The 19,379-nt window shown below is 37.9% G+C and overlaps 1 protein-coding gene across 1 annotated transcript in view; it reads right to left on the reverse strand.

Annotated features, from left to right (window-relative positions):
- Positions 1-19,379, reverse strand: part of Mer (ezrin/radixin/moesin family protein merlin) — a 52,693-nt gene that overhangs the window by 24,811 nt on the left and 8,503 nt on the right. Inside the window, exons 5-6 of the mRNA XM_071591757.1 lie at positions 18,278-18,380; positions 11,177-11,386 (exon numbers count right to left, since the gene is read on the reverse strand). Of these exons, the coding sequence (XP_071447858.1) occupies positions 11,177-11,386; positions 18,278-18,380 (313 nt within the window). The remainder of the gene's footprint in view (positions 1-11,176; positions 11,387-18,277; positions 18,381-19,379) is intronic.

Raw genomic sequence — 19,379 nt, forward strand, 5'->3', positions numbered from 1 at the left:
TTCACAAAAGTTAGATACGTTGCCACACCCAGTATTTGATTTCTATTTCCAGAAAATGGGAAGTCAGGTTCAGGAAATCATGTCACCAGCAGTTTAAGTATGTGCATTAATGATCAAGCATGACACTGACATACAAGAACAGTGAAAAACTTTCCTAATACTTTCATGAGGTAAACTTCAATGCATTTAGTAACTGGCTATGTTATTGGAGGCATGTTATTACAATTATGGTGCATCATGAGTGCTGATAGTGAAGCTGTGGAAACATTCATGGAAAATTGCCAAGCATCGATGACAATATAATTTAGAGTAATTCTCAGCCTATAATAGACGAACACTATAGAAAACCTCAAACACTGAAGAGGACCATGAATCACCCTTCTCTGCCTAAATAATACTTGGGCAAATGCATAGTTTACAGGAGTTAACATAATGTCCTGGTTCCACAATCATTTCTTCCCATACGTTACGAAATACCGAATTGATATTCTGGAAACTCCAAAGGAAGATATTAAAGAGCTTTTTTTGTTATGACCAGCATCAAGTGGAAATCCCCAGTCAATCATTTCCATCAAAATAGCATATCACAAATACCGTAAAAAACCTCTATTTTCAATAGCCAACTATGAAAAGGAAACTACATGACGGATTGATATAGCTGAAACATAAACAGCAATCTAGTGAGAGATGAGGCTCACTGAAAGGATATATTTTCCGATACTACCAGTGCCATCTCATGGAATTTCTAAAGAATTATTGAGTGACCCACATAAACAAACACCTTATTTTCAATAGTCATAGGTAAGAGGCTCAATTAAAAACATTCATGAGTAGAAGGCTCGCTAAAATCTATTGGAACTTAATTACTGCATACTGAATTGTGTTGAAACACCACAGAACATTAGCTTTGATAGTCTTTACTAGCTGAGCAGCAACAACCAGTTGTAAGGGCAATAATTCGACAGCAGGTGGTAAACATTAAGCATGCTTGAGAGTATTGCGACCATTATAACTGAAAATTACAAAGGAAAAAGGGTCACTTTTTTCAAAAGTTAAGCTCTCTTTTATTTTAATAAAAAAATAATCAATTAATTAGTCTTAATAATTGAAATAAATTAAAAGCACTCATTAGTGTTTTTTGGAAGGTCCTTAGGATTTCGGTAGTACAGAATTTTAGGAGAAAAAGCAGTGATATATTTTATTTAAATAAACTTATTTCACATCATTATGGGATCTTATGCTTTTGGACCCAAATGCATCATATGGAGTCGTTAGATGTCAATCAACCGTGCATGAGATTCGAGGGAGAAAGTGTTCCATGGGATCACATGTGCCAAAACCCCAGATAATCCTGATTTTCGCCTAATCCAAACAATCCCTGATTATTCAGGGCTGCCATGAGTTTTTCTGTATTGTTTCCCATTTGGTGGGTGGATTTTCCTAACATGGTAAAAACCTCAGTCCACTTAGAGTGAGCCCGCATGCATTGTGGTGTACAGGGCTGGAATGGCTTGAGCAAAATGACTAGCACTGTTGACCCCAAAATGAAAACTACTCCTAGAATCAATGGACTGGCCATAGAATGCTATTCCTGAACCTTGTTTATTTCAGAATCTATATTTGTGGACATTGATACATGGATATATAACTAAGAGCAATTATGTACAACCAAGTAAAAAATATTTCTTTTACATCTACATAATACCCTGCAAGCCGCCGCAAGGGCGTGTGGTGGGGGGCTTTTAATGAAGAAACAGCTCTTAATTGCATAGACAAAACAAAGAACTGAATTTTTGGGCAGTCAGTTTTCATGAATTTAATTTCACATCCCACGATAATTGAATTATGTAGGCAAGACATGTGCCTTAATTATGTAGATATAACAGAAAATGCCTTTTCCAAAATGAGCCCTTTTGTTTATGTTTAACTCCATGACAGTTATTATTGTTGCACCATCAATTGACGCTTGTCTTTTGCTATCCATCTATCTATATGTTATATTTTACGGCCCCGGTGGTGGTGGGGGTTAACGTCTGCCTCGCCTACCAACCCAGAGGTTGCCGGGTGGATTTCCGCATACGTGGGTCTTTATTCATATAGGGCATGGATGTTTGTTATTTATATTGTAATATATTTGTTCAAAGTCCGATGTAAAGGCCAAAGTGCAGCTTTAAGTTTAATGTGAAAAATAAATAAAGAAATAAAAATAAATTTTATATATACAGCTTGTCTATCTGATATAAACCTCTTTAAAGAGTGCTTTATAACATGTAAATCCACATGATATATCTAAACAAAATATGCACAAATGGGTGCTGCATTTCTTTCCCCTCGCTCATCATCTTCCCTTCAAAGTGGATGGGGTAATCGCACTGAGTGTTGCCAACTTGACAGATTTTTCACTTGAACTCAGGAAAAAATAACCTCATTATTGAACAGTTCCTGGGCTTGGTGCAAGGTGGACCCATTAGCCCCATATTTCAACATAAGGACTGATCATTGATTTTTTGATAGAGATATTTTTGTTCAAAATTCCTCAGATGCTCAGAATTCTCATTGATTAAATACTGTACATGGCATATTTCATTGAATGAATTAAAATTCCCGGAAGAGGAATAAATAAGACCTCCAACAGTTTGTTTATGAAGTAACACTACTAACTATGCATAACTTAATATAAGGCTTTCCATACCTCAAATAGATAAGAAAATGTTTGAGGTGAGCAATCGTGAGCCTTATTTAGTCACATATAGTTCAAGTGGCACAAGGTAAAGCATTTAACTTGAATGGGCACAACATTTTTCCACCAAGAGAACATGGTGCCTCTTCTACTTCTGATCCCTCACCTCTTGCATTCCATGGCCAACATTTCCATCTCTCCATATCTAGCACACACAACTGTTAATGCCTGCTGTAATTTATGATTTCTTTGAAATAATCCTTTAAGGAAGGGCAGACAGAGCGGTAGTGAAGGAATTCAGTGCGGAAACTGGATAATGGAATTGGATTGGTCTTCGATATGACATTGGAATTTTAAAAAACTGGGCTTCTTCATATTCCCACGGGCCCGCTAAATATTTCTCTCTCTGTAAGCAAGCGAGGAGCAGGGGGAGGACAACAGCCCCCTTCCGTCCGGATCTGCCATTTTTTTATCCCGCATGTTGCTACCAGCATTGATTCTTTCATCACTTCAAATCAGACTTCAGGGGTGCTTAATATAAGCCTTTTTTGCACACCTGCTGATTTATGGTGGAATTTTTGTTTTATTGAGAGGAGGTCATATTGAGTCAAGTCCAGAAAGTACACAACTTATGCACACCTGTGTAACTCAGGAGATCCTCAGAAGTTGGATGCATGCATTGCTGTGTGCGGATGCGAGTGATCTGCAGTCACGCAGATCCAGGCACATGGCACTGTCGTTTGATCTTCCCGCAAATCAGTCAGTTGGAGTTACACAGAGCAGATGGTGCTACTCGTCCTTTGGAGATAATGGCAGACAGAGGTCCTTATGTTGCTGTATTATTACAGAGGGCATCATGAGGAGGTCAGGGGACTGAAGGAGCAAGCAAACTGTAACCGATCACCTTGTGGAAATGGGCAGGGCGTTAAAAAGTTAATGTCAAAGCAAATGATTTGGTTGATATGCAATTACTTAATAAAAAGGAAACCAAGAAACCATATTTTTTATGCAAATGAAAGGCCAAAATAAGAGAGGTGAAATTTCCTAGAAAGAAAACCCAAAAAACAGACTCAAGACTAAGTAGAATGTGGAATGTTTTCATAGTAAATAGTGGCCTTCAGCGGTAGCTTTTAAGGTGCGGAGGACCCAAACTCTTGAACGTTTTAAAGAAGGGATCCTGTACTGTCAATACTTTCCTACATATTTTGAGCTGCATTTTAATTTATACTAAGAAAAAAAGAGCCATCATAAAAATGTCACATGGCAAATACATTGACAGAAACTAATGATACGCCAATGTTACCAGGAGAATCTACATAAATACATGACTTGACTGTACAGGTAATTCTCATTTTTTTTCAATTATTTATATAATGTGTTTTAATAGGATGAGATTGAGATTTATTCCACCTAACCTCAAAGTCCTTCCTTCCACCTAACCCCTAAGCATCACATAGAAGAGAATCAAAATAATGCACTACTTTACATAGTAGTGACATTTACAAAGAATAAATTTTGATTTTTTCAATTTTATGTGATCAACTCGAGCAGTTTTTATTCTCCAATTTTGTGAAAATTAAATGTAAACACCCTACATATGTATAAAGTTGTTTGAACAGCCATGCAAAAAATGTCATTTTCATGGCTTCCTTTACTTTTCCAGTGGTAAAATTGATACAGTTGGCTGCATTGGCTCAAAAAGTGAATAATTACAGGTGTAAACATGTTTTGAGTTATCGGATTAATAACTTATATGAAGATTTTGATGACAATTTCTCCATGTTAAGTTAAGGACTTGACTGTGTTCACATTAGTCCGTGGGTGAGAAAGATCACCGTTACTTTACTGTCTTAATCTCTTTACATCCCTGTGGCACAAACATTCTACTATTGGTTTGATATTTATTCCAGCGATGGGAAACTAACACCATATTACAACCCATTGGACAAGGCACTGTTTACTACACAACTGCCTCTAAATCACACATTATACAAGTTTCAAAGGAATGTGCGAAGCGTGCAGATGAAAGACGTTTCAAAATGGAAAGAGGCATCTCCGGGTATAAAAGTGATAAGTGACGGAAGGGAGCAGAAGGAGCAACTATGATGATCAAGAAAATTAAATAATAGCTCAGCCAACGGAAATATAGATGAATGGCAAAGGAAAACAAGATGAGGATTTAGAGATCAGAGAAACCAAGGTATTGGGGTGATAAAAATATAATTTTTTTGAGATAAACTGAGAAGAGTTAAGATATGGCTTCACTGGTACTACAGGGGCGGTTCAATAAGTACCCGTATTTGACGACAAAGGGCGTTCCTGAGGGAAGTTTATGTTTCATTGTGCGCTGCCATCTATCAAATGACGGTGAAACAAATTTCAGACTGATTCAAAGGTTAGTTTGGATTTGGCAGCCATTCAAGTAAGACGTGTTTTGTGATTTTCGCTAAGATGGAAAAAGAGCAGTATCGTTCGGTAATTCACTTTTTGTTTTTGGATGGGAAGAAATGCGTGGAGATAAAAGCAAAGCTGGATGCTGTTTATGGGGACACTTTGCCATCTATGACCACAGTTAGATATTGGTTCAACGAATTTAAACGTGGGCGAACATCTGTTTTTGATGAGGAGCGACCAGGATGCACGGCAGACGTGGTTACCATGGTAATCATTCATAACTCCACGCCATGATTCTCGCTGATCCACGAACGAAAGTGCACGAAGTAGCAGAGGCCGTGGGTGCGTCGCCTGGAGCGGCAATCAATATTTTACATGATAAGTTGGTGATGAAAAAATTATTGGCCAGATCGGTGCCGCGATTGCTGTTTCAACACAATAATGCACCAGCACATTCATCCGGAGTTGTCGCCATCAAACTGCATGAACTACGTTATGAATTGCTGCCGCATTCACCCGATCCGGCTCCCCGTATTCACCCGATCTGGCTCCCTGCAACTTTTTCTTATTCCCTAACATGAAGAAGTGGCTCGCGGGAAAAAAATTTAGCTCAAACGAGGAAGTTATTGCCGAGACAGAGGCGTATTTTGGAGTTCGACAAATCTTATTTTTTGGAGGGGTTAAAAAAATGGCCGGAACGTTGGGAGAAGTGTATCTTTCTAAAAGGGGACTATAGTTTGTTCGAAAAAAAAATATTTTTGAAAAAATGGTTTCTTCATTTCTAACAAGGGTACTTATTGAACCGCCCTCGTAATGGGTGGCACTATAGATTCACGAAGACTAGTCACATGGCCATGAATGAAAGTTGCACAGTAGATGCTTGAGTATGAGAATAAAATTTTTTTTCCCCACACGTCCAATAAACTCAAAACAGAAAATAACCTTTAATTCAATCAGACTACAAACATGGATAGTGTCCCATTAATGTTTCACATTCACTTCAAGATCACAGTTAGTATAAAATATCCTAAATTTGAGAAAATTGAAATATCTGTTAATGAGAAATCCTTTTTTTAAAGTAGTGCCCACTTTTTGTGCTGATGGCTCCATATCATCACAAGTGCCTACATTTAAAATTGGAATCATGCAAAAAGACAGCAGTCTAGCAGAAATATTCATCCATGTTCACCCTAAGGACTGGATGGGTGACGATGGCATGGTGTTAATGTCAATTGGATTATGGCATTGACAGTGGGCTCTCCTGCAAAGGTTGCCAGCTTCTCATCACCTCTGTTCTCATATTATGAATGCTAATGAAGGGCAGCGTATATTAAAAAACAAGTAGCTCAAATTCCTGGTGGATCAACAGGTGAATTACAATCCCTGGAAGCCATAACGGGCAAGTTCTTCAAGAGGTGAATGCATGCAGAAGGGAATATATCATGATGCCACCATAGCATGAGCTAACACCAACAGGGACTACATCAAGAGATCTAAGAGGGTAGTTTGAAAGGTTCTCAGAATCACCACCAATTGTCAGCGCTAGTGCAACAAGTTTCCTGTGTAGTAATAGGTAATCCTTTATGAGTAAACACATAACGCATCAATGTTCTGGAAAGAGACCAATGGTGGGGATACCTCTCTGTTGTTGTTCCTGTGCAGTGATTTGTAAAGATAGAACAAAATTGAGATTGGAAGAGTGATTAAATACTTCATTAAGAAAGGTAAGAAAGCAAATGAAATTCATGCCGACTTTCAGAACACTCTGGGTGACTCCACTCCTTCATATTCAACTGTTGCCAAGTGGACAAACAAGTTCGATTGGGACACCTTACAATAGATGATTCACGTAGTAGTGAACCAAAATGTGCCATTGGCCCAGAAATGATTGCAGAAGTGTATAAAATAGTCATGGAGGATTGCCGGCTGAAAGTGCGAGAAACCGCTGAAGCTGTAGGAATGTCATCTGAATGGGTACATCACATTTTAAAAGTGGAATTGGACATGGGAAATTTATCCGCAAGATGGGTGCAGCAACTTTTGACTCAGGACCACTAATGTATTAGAATGGCAATTTTCAAACAATTTTGACCCATTTTAAGAATAGCAAACAAGATTTTCTGCACCAGTTCTTGGTCACAGATGAAACTTGGGTCCACCACTAGAGACAAAACAGCAGTTAAAGCAGCAGAAACATGTTGATTCATCACCACCAAAGAAAGCAAAGGCAATGTGGTCGACCAGAAAGGTGATGGCTTTAGTTTTCTTTCTTTAGTGAAAGGGATTCTGCTGAAAGATTACCTTTTCATTGGTCAAAAAATTACTGAACAATACTACGCTAACCTCCTGGACCAACTACAGCTAAAGATAAACGAAAAAAGGCCTCCTTTGGCAAGGAAGAAATTCATCTTTTAAGAAGACAATTAAGGCCCACACACAAGATCCATTGCCAGGGCAAAAATATGTAGATTAAGATACGAATTGTGGTCACACCCGCCTTTTTCACCTGATTTGGCTCCATCAGATTTTCATCTCTTTTCCAAGTTCAAAATTGTCCTCGGTGGACAGATATCTCTTCAAACAAAGAACTAACAGCTGAAGTAAATGGGTATTTTGTAAGCCTGAAGGAATTTAATCTTGGAGATGGGATCAAGACATTGGAACAATGCTGGACCAAAAGCATTAGTGTACAGGAGACAGCATTGAAAAAAAAAGAAGTTAATCGTTTATTTCTATTCCATTCAGAGAACTTTTCAAATTACCCTTGTACAATGAAAAGATTTACCTGCGGACCAAAAATATTGGATTTGAATTGAATTGCCTGTAATAGCAGAGAGAACATGATCAATTGTTTGGTGAAACACCAATTCTGGCAGCACTGACAATGCCACAATATGCATGTCAGAGGACACATGTGATAGTTTGAATTGTTTTGGTGAGGTATAACAGGTCAGTACTGAATGTAACTAATCACTACATTTACATTCATAATACATCAAAAACATCCATTGTCATACTTTTTTAGGGAACCCAGAATTAATATATATATATATATATATATATATATATATACATATATATATATATATATATATATATATATATATATATATATATATATATATATATATATATATATAAAAGAAATAAAACCTTTAATAGAGAACATGAAGCTTTCAATAATTCAGAATAAAATTCAAATTTAGTTTGCAGCAATACCTGATTTTGCTGGCAAATGAATCTCCCATCAATGCTAGTTTTAATATTATAAGCATAATAATTACTATAAATTCACAATAAACCACAAAATTTATTGTAACTGCTTCAAACAGATTGTAGCCATTTCATAAATTTATATCCGTAAAGCACAAAGAAAGAATCGAAGACTGAGCGTTTCCACAGGAGAATTTATTATGTACATGGATGGACTTACACAAACAATTGGCCACACTGACCTGACCAGTGTGGAAAAAGGAAACCACCACCAACGCCCACCTTTTCCCTTCCCTTTTCACTCCCCCCTCGTAGACATTCCACATTACTACCTGAGAGCCACTCATGACCTCTAAACCGCCCCATCCCCCGATCACAGTGACTGACCACCAAACCCTTTCCCTCCCTCCCTCACTCCTGGTCGCCCTCTCTCTGCTCACCTCCACACCCACCCCCATTTCCTCCTCCCTCCCCCTCCCTGCCATTCCCCACCCGACCCCACCCATCCCTGATATATATATATATATATATATATATATATATATATATATATATATATATACACACATATATATACATATATATATATACATATATATATATACATATATATATATACATACATATATATATATTTTTTAATCTTTAATTGTGCTTCACAAATGGATTTCCATTAAGTATCAGCCTCAACCACCTTCAAAATTTATGATCACTGAACTTGATCTAATACAATACTAGCTCATAGGAATAGAAATGCATTTTATTTATTCCAAAATATTATTCAAACGTGCTTCACAGGAACTCATACAGTAACGAAGAATGTGTATTTATTGCTACTGTATACCCTAAGGGAGCTTAGGTTAACATTACACCATATCATTACATCCAAATGGAATATGTGAATTCATCAGCTTTCGCCAAGTCCAATAACACGAGCAAGCACACACTGGAGAAATGGTAATTTTAGATGCCAGTGGATCTGCACTCATTTCATTTGAATGCTCCTCCCTCTTTCAAAGTGAAACCAAAAATATATGACACACATTATGATCTTCATAGGACAGAAAAAAATTACGAAAAGGTTAATTCAAAACCACACTTTTGCAAAAAGACAAAATGCAACAGAATACTTCAAAATGTACATTAATACAAACCAGAAGTTTTAGACACAAATTTAAACTCTTAATTTTGACAACCAGAACATAAGACACACCCCATATTTTAGCCATCCTTTGAGGGAAAATGTGCATCCTATAAGCCAGCAAATAAAGTAATTACAGGGCAAACCTTTGGCTTCTAGGTTAACTTTGATGGGACAAAAATTCTCCAATGTCAACTCGGTAAACTTCGAACATCAAGACTTATGATATGAATATAAAAAGGAAGAAAAACAGGGAAAACAATTAACACAGCTAGAAACGAATGTCACCATAGCAGCATGCGGAGCCACACCACAGGGTTCACCTAATTGGTCCATTATAGAGGTAACAAATAAGTTAAATATCTCAAAGGTATACATGCAGAAGTGCACCAGAAGCAATTAGTATGTCTTTCCTCTCACAAAGCAGGAGATAATCCTTTTATGGGGGAATTCAAATACAAAATACATTCTCCTTTCTATACAATTGGCACTTGTTATATGAGAAAAACAATATTATTCCATGGGGTGCCAGATATTGGTCAGGAAAATTTGAGAAAAACAATATTATTCCATGGGGTGCCAGATATTGGTCAGGAAAATTGGTCAAGTCTTGCTTCAACAATATCAACAAGGGCAAATTTGTCAGACTTGATGAGTTAATGTAAGTTGAATATAAAAGGATATAGCATAATGATCTTAGTATGGACTGATATGACGGAAGAGCTAGTGCGTTCTGATAAACACTAGAGCTGTGCTGGCAGGAGCAATGATAATTGCCCCTGCGGCAGGGGCAATTATTCCCTAATCGTGATAGGTCATAGGACTCTTCAATCATTTCTTTCACATATACCCTGAACAGCTCGGGTGGTAATGTACAACCCTGCCTTACTCTTCTTCCCTCCTCTGGTGGCCGTGTACAAGGATAAAAAACATAAAGAGCTACAAAAAAGAATGTAGGAACATCTGCAAATTACAAATGGCCAACGGAGATGGTGTAAATAATATCCACTTGATTGTAAAATATAGATTCAATTTTATGATTTCCAATTTTATTAAGATACTCAATTTCTCAAAACACAGAGTGGTTCAACTGGTGAGTAGTTCATTTTATAGATTTCGCACTATATATGCCTCATTATTGCCGATACTTTTTATGGGCAAATCACAGGGCAATATAATACTACATTATGGTCATTACTCTAAATGCTGAGACTCTAATGCTATCAGGATTCCATTGTATAATGAAAATTGAGAATTTGAGGTCAGCATAAATTTTTTCCATTTGCATTATACTGAATCAGAATGATTACAGAATTTCTTTAAGTAATGTGCCTGATTTAGTCTTGGGCAAAATGTTGAAGACCTCGATCCTAATGGCCAATGGTAATCAAGTCATGTTCCTTAATCTCAAAAAGCAGGGATCGCTTATACAGAAGACATTAATTAGACAAATGCAGTGCATCTCCCAGACTGCCACCATATCTTGAAGCATATGAGGAAATGCACAGAAGAAGCAATGGGAAGTTTGTATTCACTGAGATGTCCACCCGATGGGTATTCCACCAGGCGAAATATTCAATTGCCTACGTGCATTGCGACAGATCCCATCATTATTCTGAGGGTATCAAGACCTCAGAAGCTTAACAACTCACCGAGTGGAATACCCACGAAGACTTCACCCACATCATAAACTAGAAGGTGACATCTTACAAGATAAAACATTAAACTCTAAAATATTGTGCACTTACATGTTTATTCATCCTGACCTTCTTGGAAAAGAAAACAAAACTAGGAGATGCCTTGTCCACAGGTTTAATGATAAACTTCTTATCATCATAGCTTATATTTCTTATTTCAGACCATGCGAAAGATGTTTTTGGTGTCAACTTATTCTCCTTCTCATAAATATTCAGCCCCAGGGCAGTAACCCCAAGCCACAAATCAGTCTCTTTCTTATTCTGGAATAAAAAAATATGCAGTTAGTAGTACCTACTCGTTCTTGTTTCACACAAAGAAATACACATACTTATTATTACTTATGGGATTTTCAATCAAAAATCCCTTAATCCCTTTCAATCAAAAACTTCTACTTAAATTTGAGTCTGGGTTCCCAATTGAGATGATGGCATTCAATAAAGTGACTAGGTTAATAGTCTGATAAAAGATGTTGTATGTCAGGCACCTGCAGGTGCATCACCCACGAAAAGGCAATAAAAAACATCTATCACAAATACATAGGTCCAAGGGTCTATCATGAATCTATCAGGAAGTGTATCAGCATATGCAAATGGATCACATCAATACTTTGTCCTCAATAGATTTAGTTACACAGACAGATGGAGAGAAAGAGAGACAGAATTGGCAGCATTGCAGGGTCACACTGGTCTCACTATGCCCTGATGACTATTCCAAGGTTACTCAGATGAGAAAATCACACGTTAGTTCGTGAAAACCTCAAGGGCCATCATCTTGAATTCCACTAAATCAACATTTATCAATCTATTCACTTATGCATGCAATCAAAATGGCAGTTATTGTTTTACATCTGTGTATAAATTTCCAACATTAAGGTCAAGGAGAATAGTTTTTACGCTACATAAATGGTTTGTACAACAAGCATCAGGAAAAGTTTTGGGAAAAATAAGATTTATTTCAGATATTGCTTCAAAATCCTTCAAAGTACATCCCTTGAGAGCATAGACACACTTTTTCCAGTGGCTTTTCCACAACTCGAAGGATCCCTGGTAGGCGGATTCTGGATAAGGATACTCTTAAGGGTACAAGTGCAAGCTTCTTTGACAACACTTAGGATCCCATCGTGGTGATGTCCTTTAATGGACGGTGGATTTCACTTTTAGGTATAGGAAATAGTCAGCTGGTGCCGAGTTGGGACTGTAAGGGGGTTGGGGAATTGTCGTGATGCCGTTGAAAAATTTCTTCACAAATAGACACTCTCAAACTCTGCTCTTGGTCATCCGTCAAGTCCTTCAGGAGGACGAGTTTAGTGCAGATCTTTCCCATTGCCAAATATTCAAGTGATAATAGTGTGCACTGTCATTTCATCTATGTCACTATGATCTGTGATCATGTGCACACTAATTCAATGGTCTGAATTTAACACTTCAAGTACACATCAGGAAAAAATTTTCACTGATACTTTTTAAACAAACCTTGCACTTTTAAATACCACTTGCAGCCGTGCACCATACCTTTTCCTCTTTTTGATATCGTCATCAAAGTTTTGCAGGAGTCCCTCATCCTTTGGCCTTCCCTCCTCAGTGGAGTCAAGTTGACCCCCTGCCCTCACCTCCCTCCCTTGTTTTGCACAGATCATGGGGAGGGGGAGGGGGGTTAGTTTGTTTGCTCCCCATTCAAGATCATAAGGCACTAGAGCTAGCACTCTCTGAAACCCTTCCACTAGTACTTTGTGTTTCTTTCATGTGTACACATTTTTTAGTGGCAAGAGTTTTGAATTCACTGTGTGATCTTTCACTTCCACAATAATGCATGGTTTCTAAATTGAACAAACGCACAAAAAGGGCTTTTATGGAAGTGAAAAATTAAATTCAATCAAAGGCACAAAATAAAAATGAAATAGTGCTCCAGGGCTAATGTATGATGTTACAGAATATTGGGCAAGGAATTAGAGGAGGAATATAGTTACACATTTCAGTACCAATTAGGCCATAAGAGTCTTGAGCAAAAAAACTGCCAGTTATGCCATTATAGAACGACAGCTAATAGAGTTTCTAATGGATAGACAGCAAATTGGTAAGCAGTGGGTATTGATGGAAATGGCTGTGACTCGATATTTCGGTTGCTAGGCTTCAGCTGAACTGACACTGCGATTCTCTACTTATCAGAGCTTTTTGATGTCGATGAAATGATTTCTATGAATTTTCTCAAAACATTTTGTCCCAAAAGATAGTAAAATAAATGCTTTTTTTTTACATGCAAAGCTATCACTTTGGACATTTTTGGAGTGGTTAAGATATTTCTCTTCATTTCAATGCTTATCAGCATGATTGGCAGGTTTTTTAAAAGCGGTCTGTGGGTTTACAAGTTGAACAAGTAACTTTTGCTCATTTCAAATGAAAAATAAGTTCACACCAAAGCAGAATACAATCAAGAGCTAAGGGTGAAATTCAGTAAGCAATAATTTACACTTGTTAATTTCTTTACATGTTATACTACTAGGATTAGCTTTCAGCATCTTTAAGATACAACTTCAACCTCTCCCTTCCTATAAATAATCACAGGTTTTCATCCGAGACTACACAATCCTATCCCTATTCCTGTGCATTCTGCTCCCCATGCCTTAGTTTTTGATGACTGTTCCTCTCATCCATCCCATAATCCCTGCTCCCCAATTTCACGGCCAAAATGGAAGTAGGTACCTGTGAGTATGCACACATCCCATTAACAATCCGCACACACTCCCCCATCACTCTCACGTTTCCTTCTTCAGGTGGAAAAGGCGGAAGTTCACAGTGGAAACAGTTTAATGATTCAGTGAGTGCCTTCTCCCCAATATATCCTCTACTAGCTGCACTATTTAAGAATAATTAGTTGGAAAACTTTTCAGTTCTGATCAAATATAAAATGGATAAAATTTTCACAAATCATTATGCTGCAAAGCAGAATCTTAGCTTCCTTACAAAGAGGAATCAAGAGCAGTAGCAGAGAGGACATAGAATTGAATCAAACCTTTTAGAATTGGAACTTGGAATGTCAGAGTGGTGTTTAGGAAGGGAAATTAGAAAATATAAAGCTAGAGAACGAGAGAGGAAATATAGATAGCAGGGATTACTGGAGAGATAGTTATAGAGTAATATACAGTGGGGAGGACGAGAGCCAACGAGAGGTTGCCATTACATTGAATAAAATGGGTAGTAGTAGTATTTAGGAGAGGCGACCGACAGCTGAGGTCATTTGCGCCTTAGGGGATGGACAGGAAAGGATGAAGGGTGGAGAGAAACCCGGCGTTGGCATTAGCCTACTCTAAACAAAAGGCGCCAAGGGGTCCGCAGTTTAACTTCCCATTCGACGGACGGCGAACTCACTCAAAGTGCCCTCCACAAAGCACCTCGAGTAGGGATCGAGATACCTCTGAAAAATATTCAACACCGCCGGGATTTGAACCCAGGCCCTCTGGGTGGGAAGCCAGTATGATAGCCACCACACCACCTCGATCCCCTTGAATAAAATGGTAGGCGGAAGAGTAGTAAGCATAAAGCAAGCAACTGATATGCACGTATTATTAGTAGAAGTAACAGGTGAACCAACAAACTTGGTCATTGATTAGGTCTACATGCCACCAAGCAATCACTGGGAGGAAGACGTCAACATGGAATACAATCAGTTAGAAGAAATAATGATGGGTGTCCCTATGAGAAAGTATGCATAAGTTTTGGGAGATTATAATGTGATGGTGCACAAAGGGAGAGATAGGAGTGAGGTTTGATTGAAGAACAAGGAATGACTGTGGGGAGAAAGCAATAGTTTTGCAGACGACAGGGTTCACCAGTCTTGACTAAATATCAAAGTAGCATTACTCCCAAAAATGTTTTTTTTTTTAGGTAATCTACCGGTTAAGGTAGGTTTTTGGATGGACACAACTACCAAACAAATATTTTATTACTCCTAACAAAACACAAAATCCATCATCCTACTCTATATCAGGTCCCTCTTCATCTCTGAGTACTTTCTTCCTCCCTTCATCCCGTCCAACATCCCTATCCTGTTCCTTCCCTTTCCTCTTTTGCCCAACATTCTACCCTCTATCACAGTCTTCAACATCCCACTGCCGGTCAACACCCCCTTCATCCACTTTTCCTGCCTCCATAGGATTGCTCCCAACAAACCCCTCTCTTCGCCCACCATACCAAGTACTTCCTCATTTGTTTTCTTCTCTGTCCATTTCACCTTCTCCATTCTTCTCCACACCCACATTTCAAAAGCCTCCAATCTACGTCTATCCTCCCGCTTCAATGACCACGTTTCCGCACCGTACATAGCTACGCTCCATATCAATGTTTTTAAGATTCTTTTCTTAACATCCTTACTCAAAGTCCCTGTCATCAACTCCCTCCTCCTTGTGAAAGCCTCTTTGCCTAGCGCAATTTTTCTCCTTACGTACCTACTACTTTGACCGTGTTGGTCCAAAACACTACCGAGATACGTAAACTGTTCTACCTGCTCTAGTTTTTGCCCTCCTATTTTAATGTTAAGCTTGGCCTTTTTCTTTCTAGAAAATCGCATAACCTTTGTTTTGTTAATATTGATTCTCATCCCATACCTGTCGCACTGAATTTCCAATTCACTCAGCAATGCTTGCAGCCCCTTGGCTGACTGACAAACTAAAGCTTGGCCATCAGCAAACCTAACTGATTTAACGAATTCCCCGCCCACTTTCATTCCTACCTCCAGTTCTTCCCATGCCTCTTTGATCATTTCCTCTGCATACAGGTTGAACAGCAACGGTAATAATGGGCAACCCTGCCTTACACCCCTTCCTAACACTGCCCATCCTGACTCCCCGTTTCCCACCCGCACCTGAGCAGTCTGAGACATGTACAGGTTGCGAATTAGCCTCCTTTCCCTCCAATCTATTCCTATTTTCTGCAACACACTCTTTAGTTTTTCCCAATTCACTCTATAAAACACCTTTTCGAAATCTACGAAGCAGGCAAATACATCCTGGTTGTGTTCTATATTCCTCTCGATTAATAATCTCATTACTGCAATGGCATCACGCGTACCTCTCCCCTTCCTAAACCCAAACTGATCATCCCCTAAGTAATCATTTGCCCTACTCTCTATCCTTTTGTTTATGATCCTGAGAACAACTTTAGCTGCGTGGGATATCACCAAAAATGTTTACACATATTATAAAATTATCGCAATGATTGGCTACAGATATCCTGTCAAGTCATAGCATGTTTGATAAATTATCATTACTAGTTCCCTGGTTGATATCCTAATACTTATGATGTGAAGTAGCCACATTTGGTGCTTTATATGCTGCAAAATCATTAGCATTGGTTGAGAAGTGATTATCAAATCACAAACGGTAATAGCAAGAATTCAATATAGCGAGCAACTTTGTGAGGACCGGAAACTCTCATTTTTTTCAGTTTCCATTGTATGCCATCCTCTGAAAACAATCTGCTTTATCATTTAATCTGCAGTTTAGTTTTACTGAAAGAGGTAATGAAATATTTTCATACACTCGGTCTGTTCAATGACATTTCCCTCACCTGATGAAATTATGAACTTGACAGTATCACTGGAACTTTCTAAGCCTTCAAAGATGACAGCACCCATGGGAATATTCATAAGGACTGAAATTACTTGGCTTGGAGGATGCACATTAAAGAAATGGCAGTCATCATCTGAAACACTCTGACTAGCTTTGAGTTTGGTGCAAAAAAGATTTGTCAACTGGTGAGAGATAATGCAATTAGGTTTATCGATGAGATCAATGTAATTGGCCTGTGGTGCCTCAGCCTTGGATTGTACAAGCCAGCCTCTTCCCATGAGGTGGATGAAATAATTAAGTGGTACCTCAGGATACATTTATGAAATGTTATCCACATAAAAATTAATCAAAAAGCGAATACAAATCATCATGCCCAATTAAGTTTCCATGATCAGCATGGAAATGAGCAATTACCATACTTGATATGGCATACTTTGTGAATTCGCAGCTGAGCACGCCATGCAATCAATCACTACTTGACTGATATGCGGTAGGTTTTCAACAATTTGTAAAAGCACATATCTCACTGTTATGGATTTTGTTAAATCATAACTGCAATTTACTTTATCTATTTCTTTCTACATTTCCTCATGTTTCCTCCCAGGCTTCACTTTATCTGATAAGCACACTCACTTCCTCATTTACAAGGAATATTCCGCCTTATGCCCTCCAAAGCCCGCTACCTCTCAATGTCTTTACCATCGACTTCAACCTTTTTTAAATTCCTCCAAATATGTCCTTTATTCACCCAAAATTTGCAATGCGGTGCTGTATGCCTTTCTTTCAATCAAAATCATTTTCTCCATTCCACAAATATGTCATGTCGCAAGATCAAATTAATTTCCAAATTCATGTTCATTTCATTTTTGACATATTATAGGCAATGCAATAACGTATATTCACAAGTGATGTGTATCCACAAGGGATAAAATATCCGCAAAAAATTAGAAATAATAACTCATCAAATTGTTTAGGTCGGTATTTAAGGTTTAAATTTAAAAAAAGCAACGTATCAGAGCGAATTTCTGGATGTACTTTGCAAAAACATGTGATGGAAAGATTGATTAAAAGACATGGAAATATTTGGCGAACACTAAAGCCATTACAAAATGTTGATCCCCCTATTTGATGGATTTGTGGGCAACCTGATATTAATCTCACCCGGCTACTCATAAATTGGGCCACTCTCGGTCAAGCAATAACACTCTCCCCAACACCGTATCTCCCAAACACATCATCAACAGTCTTTATTGTTTGTGAACTAGGAAACTTCTTTGGTATCTGCAGTGTTATTATTTCAATGCTTTCTTCAGGAAGGTCAACTCCATCCACAACCTACACTGCTCCTCTATTGGCATCTTCAAGAAGTAAGTGGCACTCTCTGTGTGCCACGACCTCCTTACTTCCCTCCTCCATTTCCAATCGACACTCCCACCTCCCCTCCCCCACTGACTACAACTATTCTCACCTCAAATTCTTTAGCTTCTCCCAAATACCTCTTTTCATATTTAAATTACAACACAATATAAGAAATACTTGACAAATAAGATCATTACACCATACTCTTTAATTGCAATTTAATACTTACGCTAATGTGAAAATAGTTTACTCCATACATATTTAAATCTTGAGCTATTTTCAGGTATTCCATTTCAGCTTCATCCCTTGACATTCCTCTGTGATCAGCATACCTATAGGAAATAGGAAGAGCATATGAGGCAATATGGCACTTAAAATTCAATTATTAATTATTCACTTCTCAAATTTGTGGAAATTTGTTTTTAAAAAATTCTCCATTTGGGAAACAAGAAACCCTCTGTTGATGGTCTGCTAGGTGCAATCACGCCCATGTTAAAAATACAATACAGACACTTGGGCACGACTCTCGTGATATCATGTTATTTAGTAAAACACTTGATAGTTTTTGCCTTAATGCTAACTATAAACCAGCCAGTTGCAACACTTGGTTTTACGCATAATTCATTAAAATTCTGCCTGGAATAACACAAGAGAATACATCTTTTTGCAAAAACAATTGTGTTTCACCACAGAAAATTTGGCTAAAGGAAAAGACCAAATTTGATGAATAACAGAATTATCTTATTTGGTAACGGGCTTTACTCAAAACTGCTTGTCTTCTGTAAGAAAATTGTTCCATTGGAAAATGCACTGTTCCCACTAAAAGAGATCATCATCTCTTTCACAAAGTATCTATTTCAAGTGTTCAATATTTTCACCTTGAAAATTAAATAAATGCAGAGTGTACGGTTTGTTTACATTGAATATAAGTTTGAAAAGTAACAGGATTTTTTTCACTAATATTAAGCCCTTTTAAGACATGAATAAAGGTAGCAAATTGCCCCAAAAAAACCCTCCATAATCCTACTTGAGGGAAAGATGACTAACTCTAAGATGTGAGAATGGTCAAACTCAAACTGTGAGATAAGAACCCCTAAGGAAGTAAAATGATTTCCAAACATGAATCTCGACCCAATTGTACCATTTCCTACACCCACGGGCGAAACCAAATACAACAAGCTCTCCTGGCAATACTGTCCACTAATTTAACACACTAAAATATGAATCTATCCTCACTCTCTCCCAAGACTAAACAAGTGCGATTTATTTAATTGGACCATGAAGGTTAAAATATAGGCAGTAACACAATATCAGAGCACCAGGAGATGCAA

Source organism: Hetaerina americana, unplaced genomic scaffold (genome assembly GCF_022747635.1).
Source record: "Hetaerina americana unplaced genomic scaffold, ioHetAmer1.1.p SCAF_5, whole genome shotgun sequence".
NCBI lineage: Eukaryota > Metazoa > Arthropoda > Insecta > Odonata > Calopterygidae > Hetaerina > Hetaerina americana.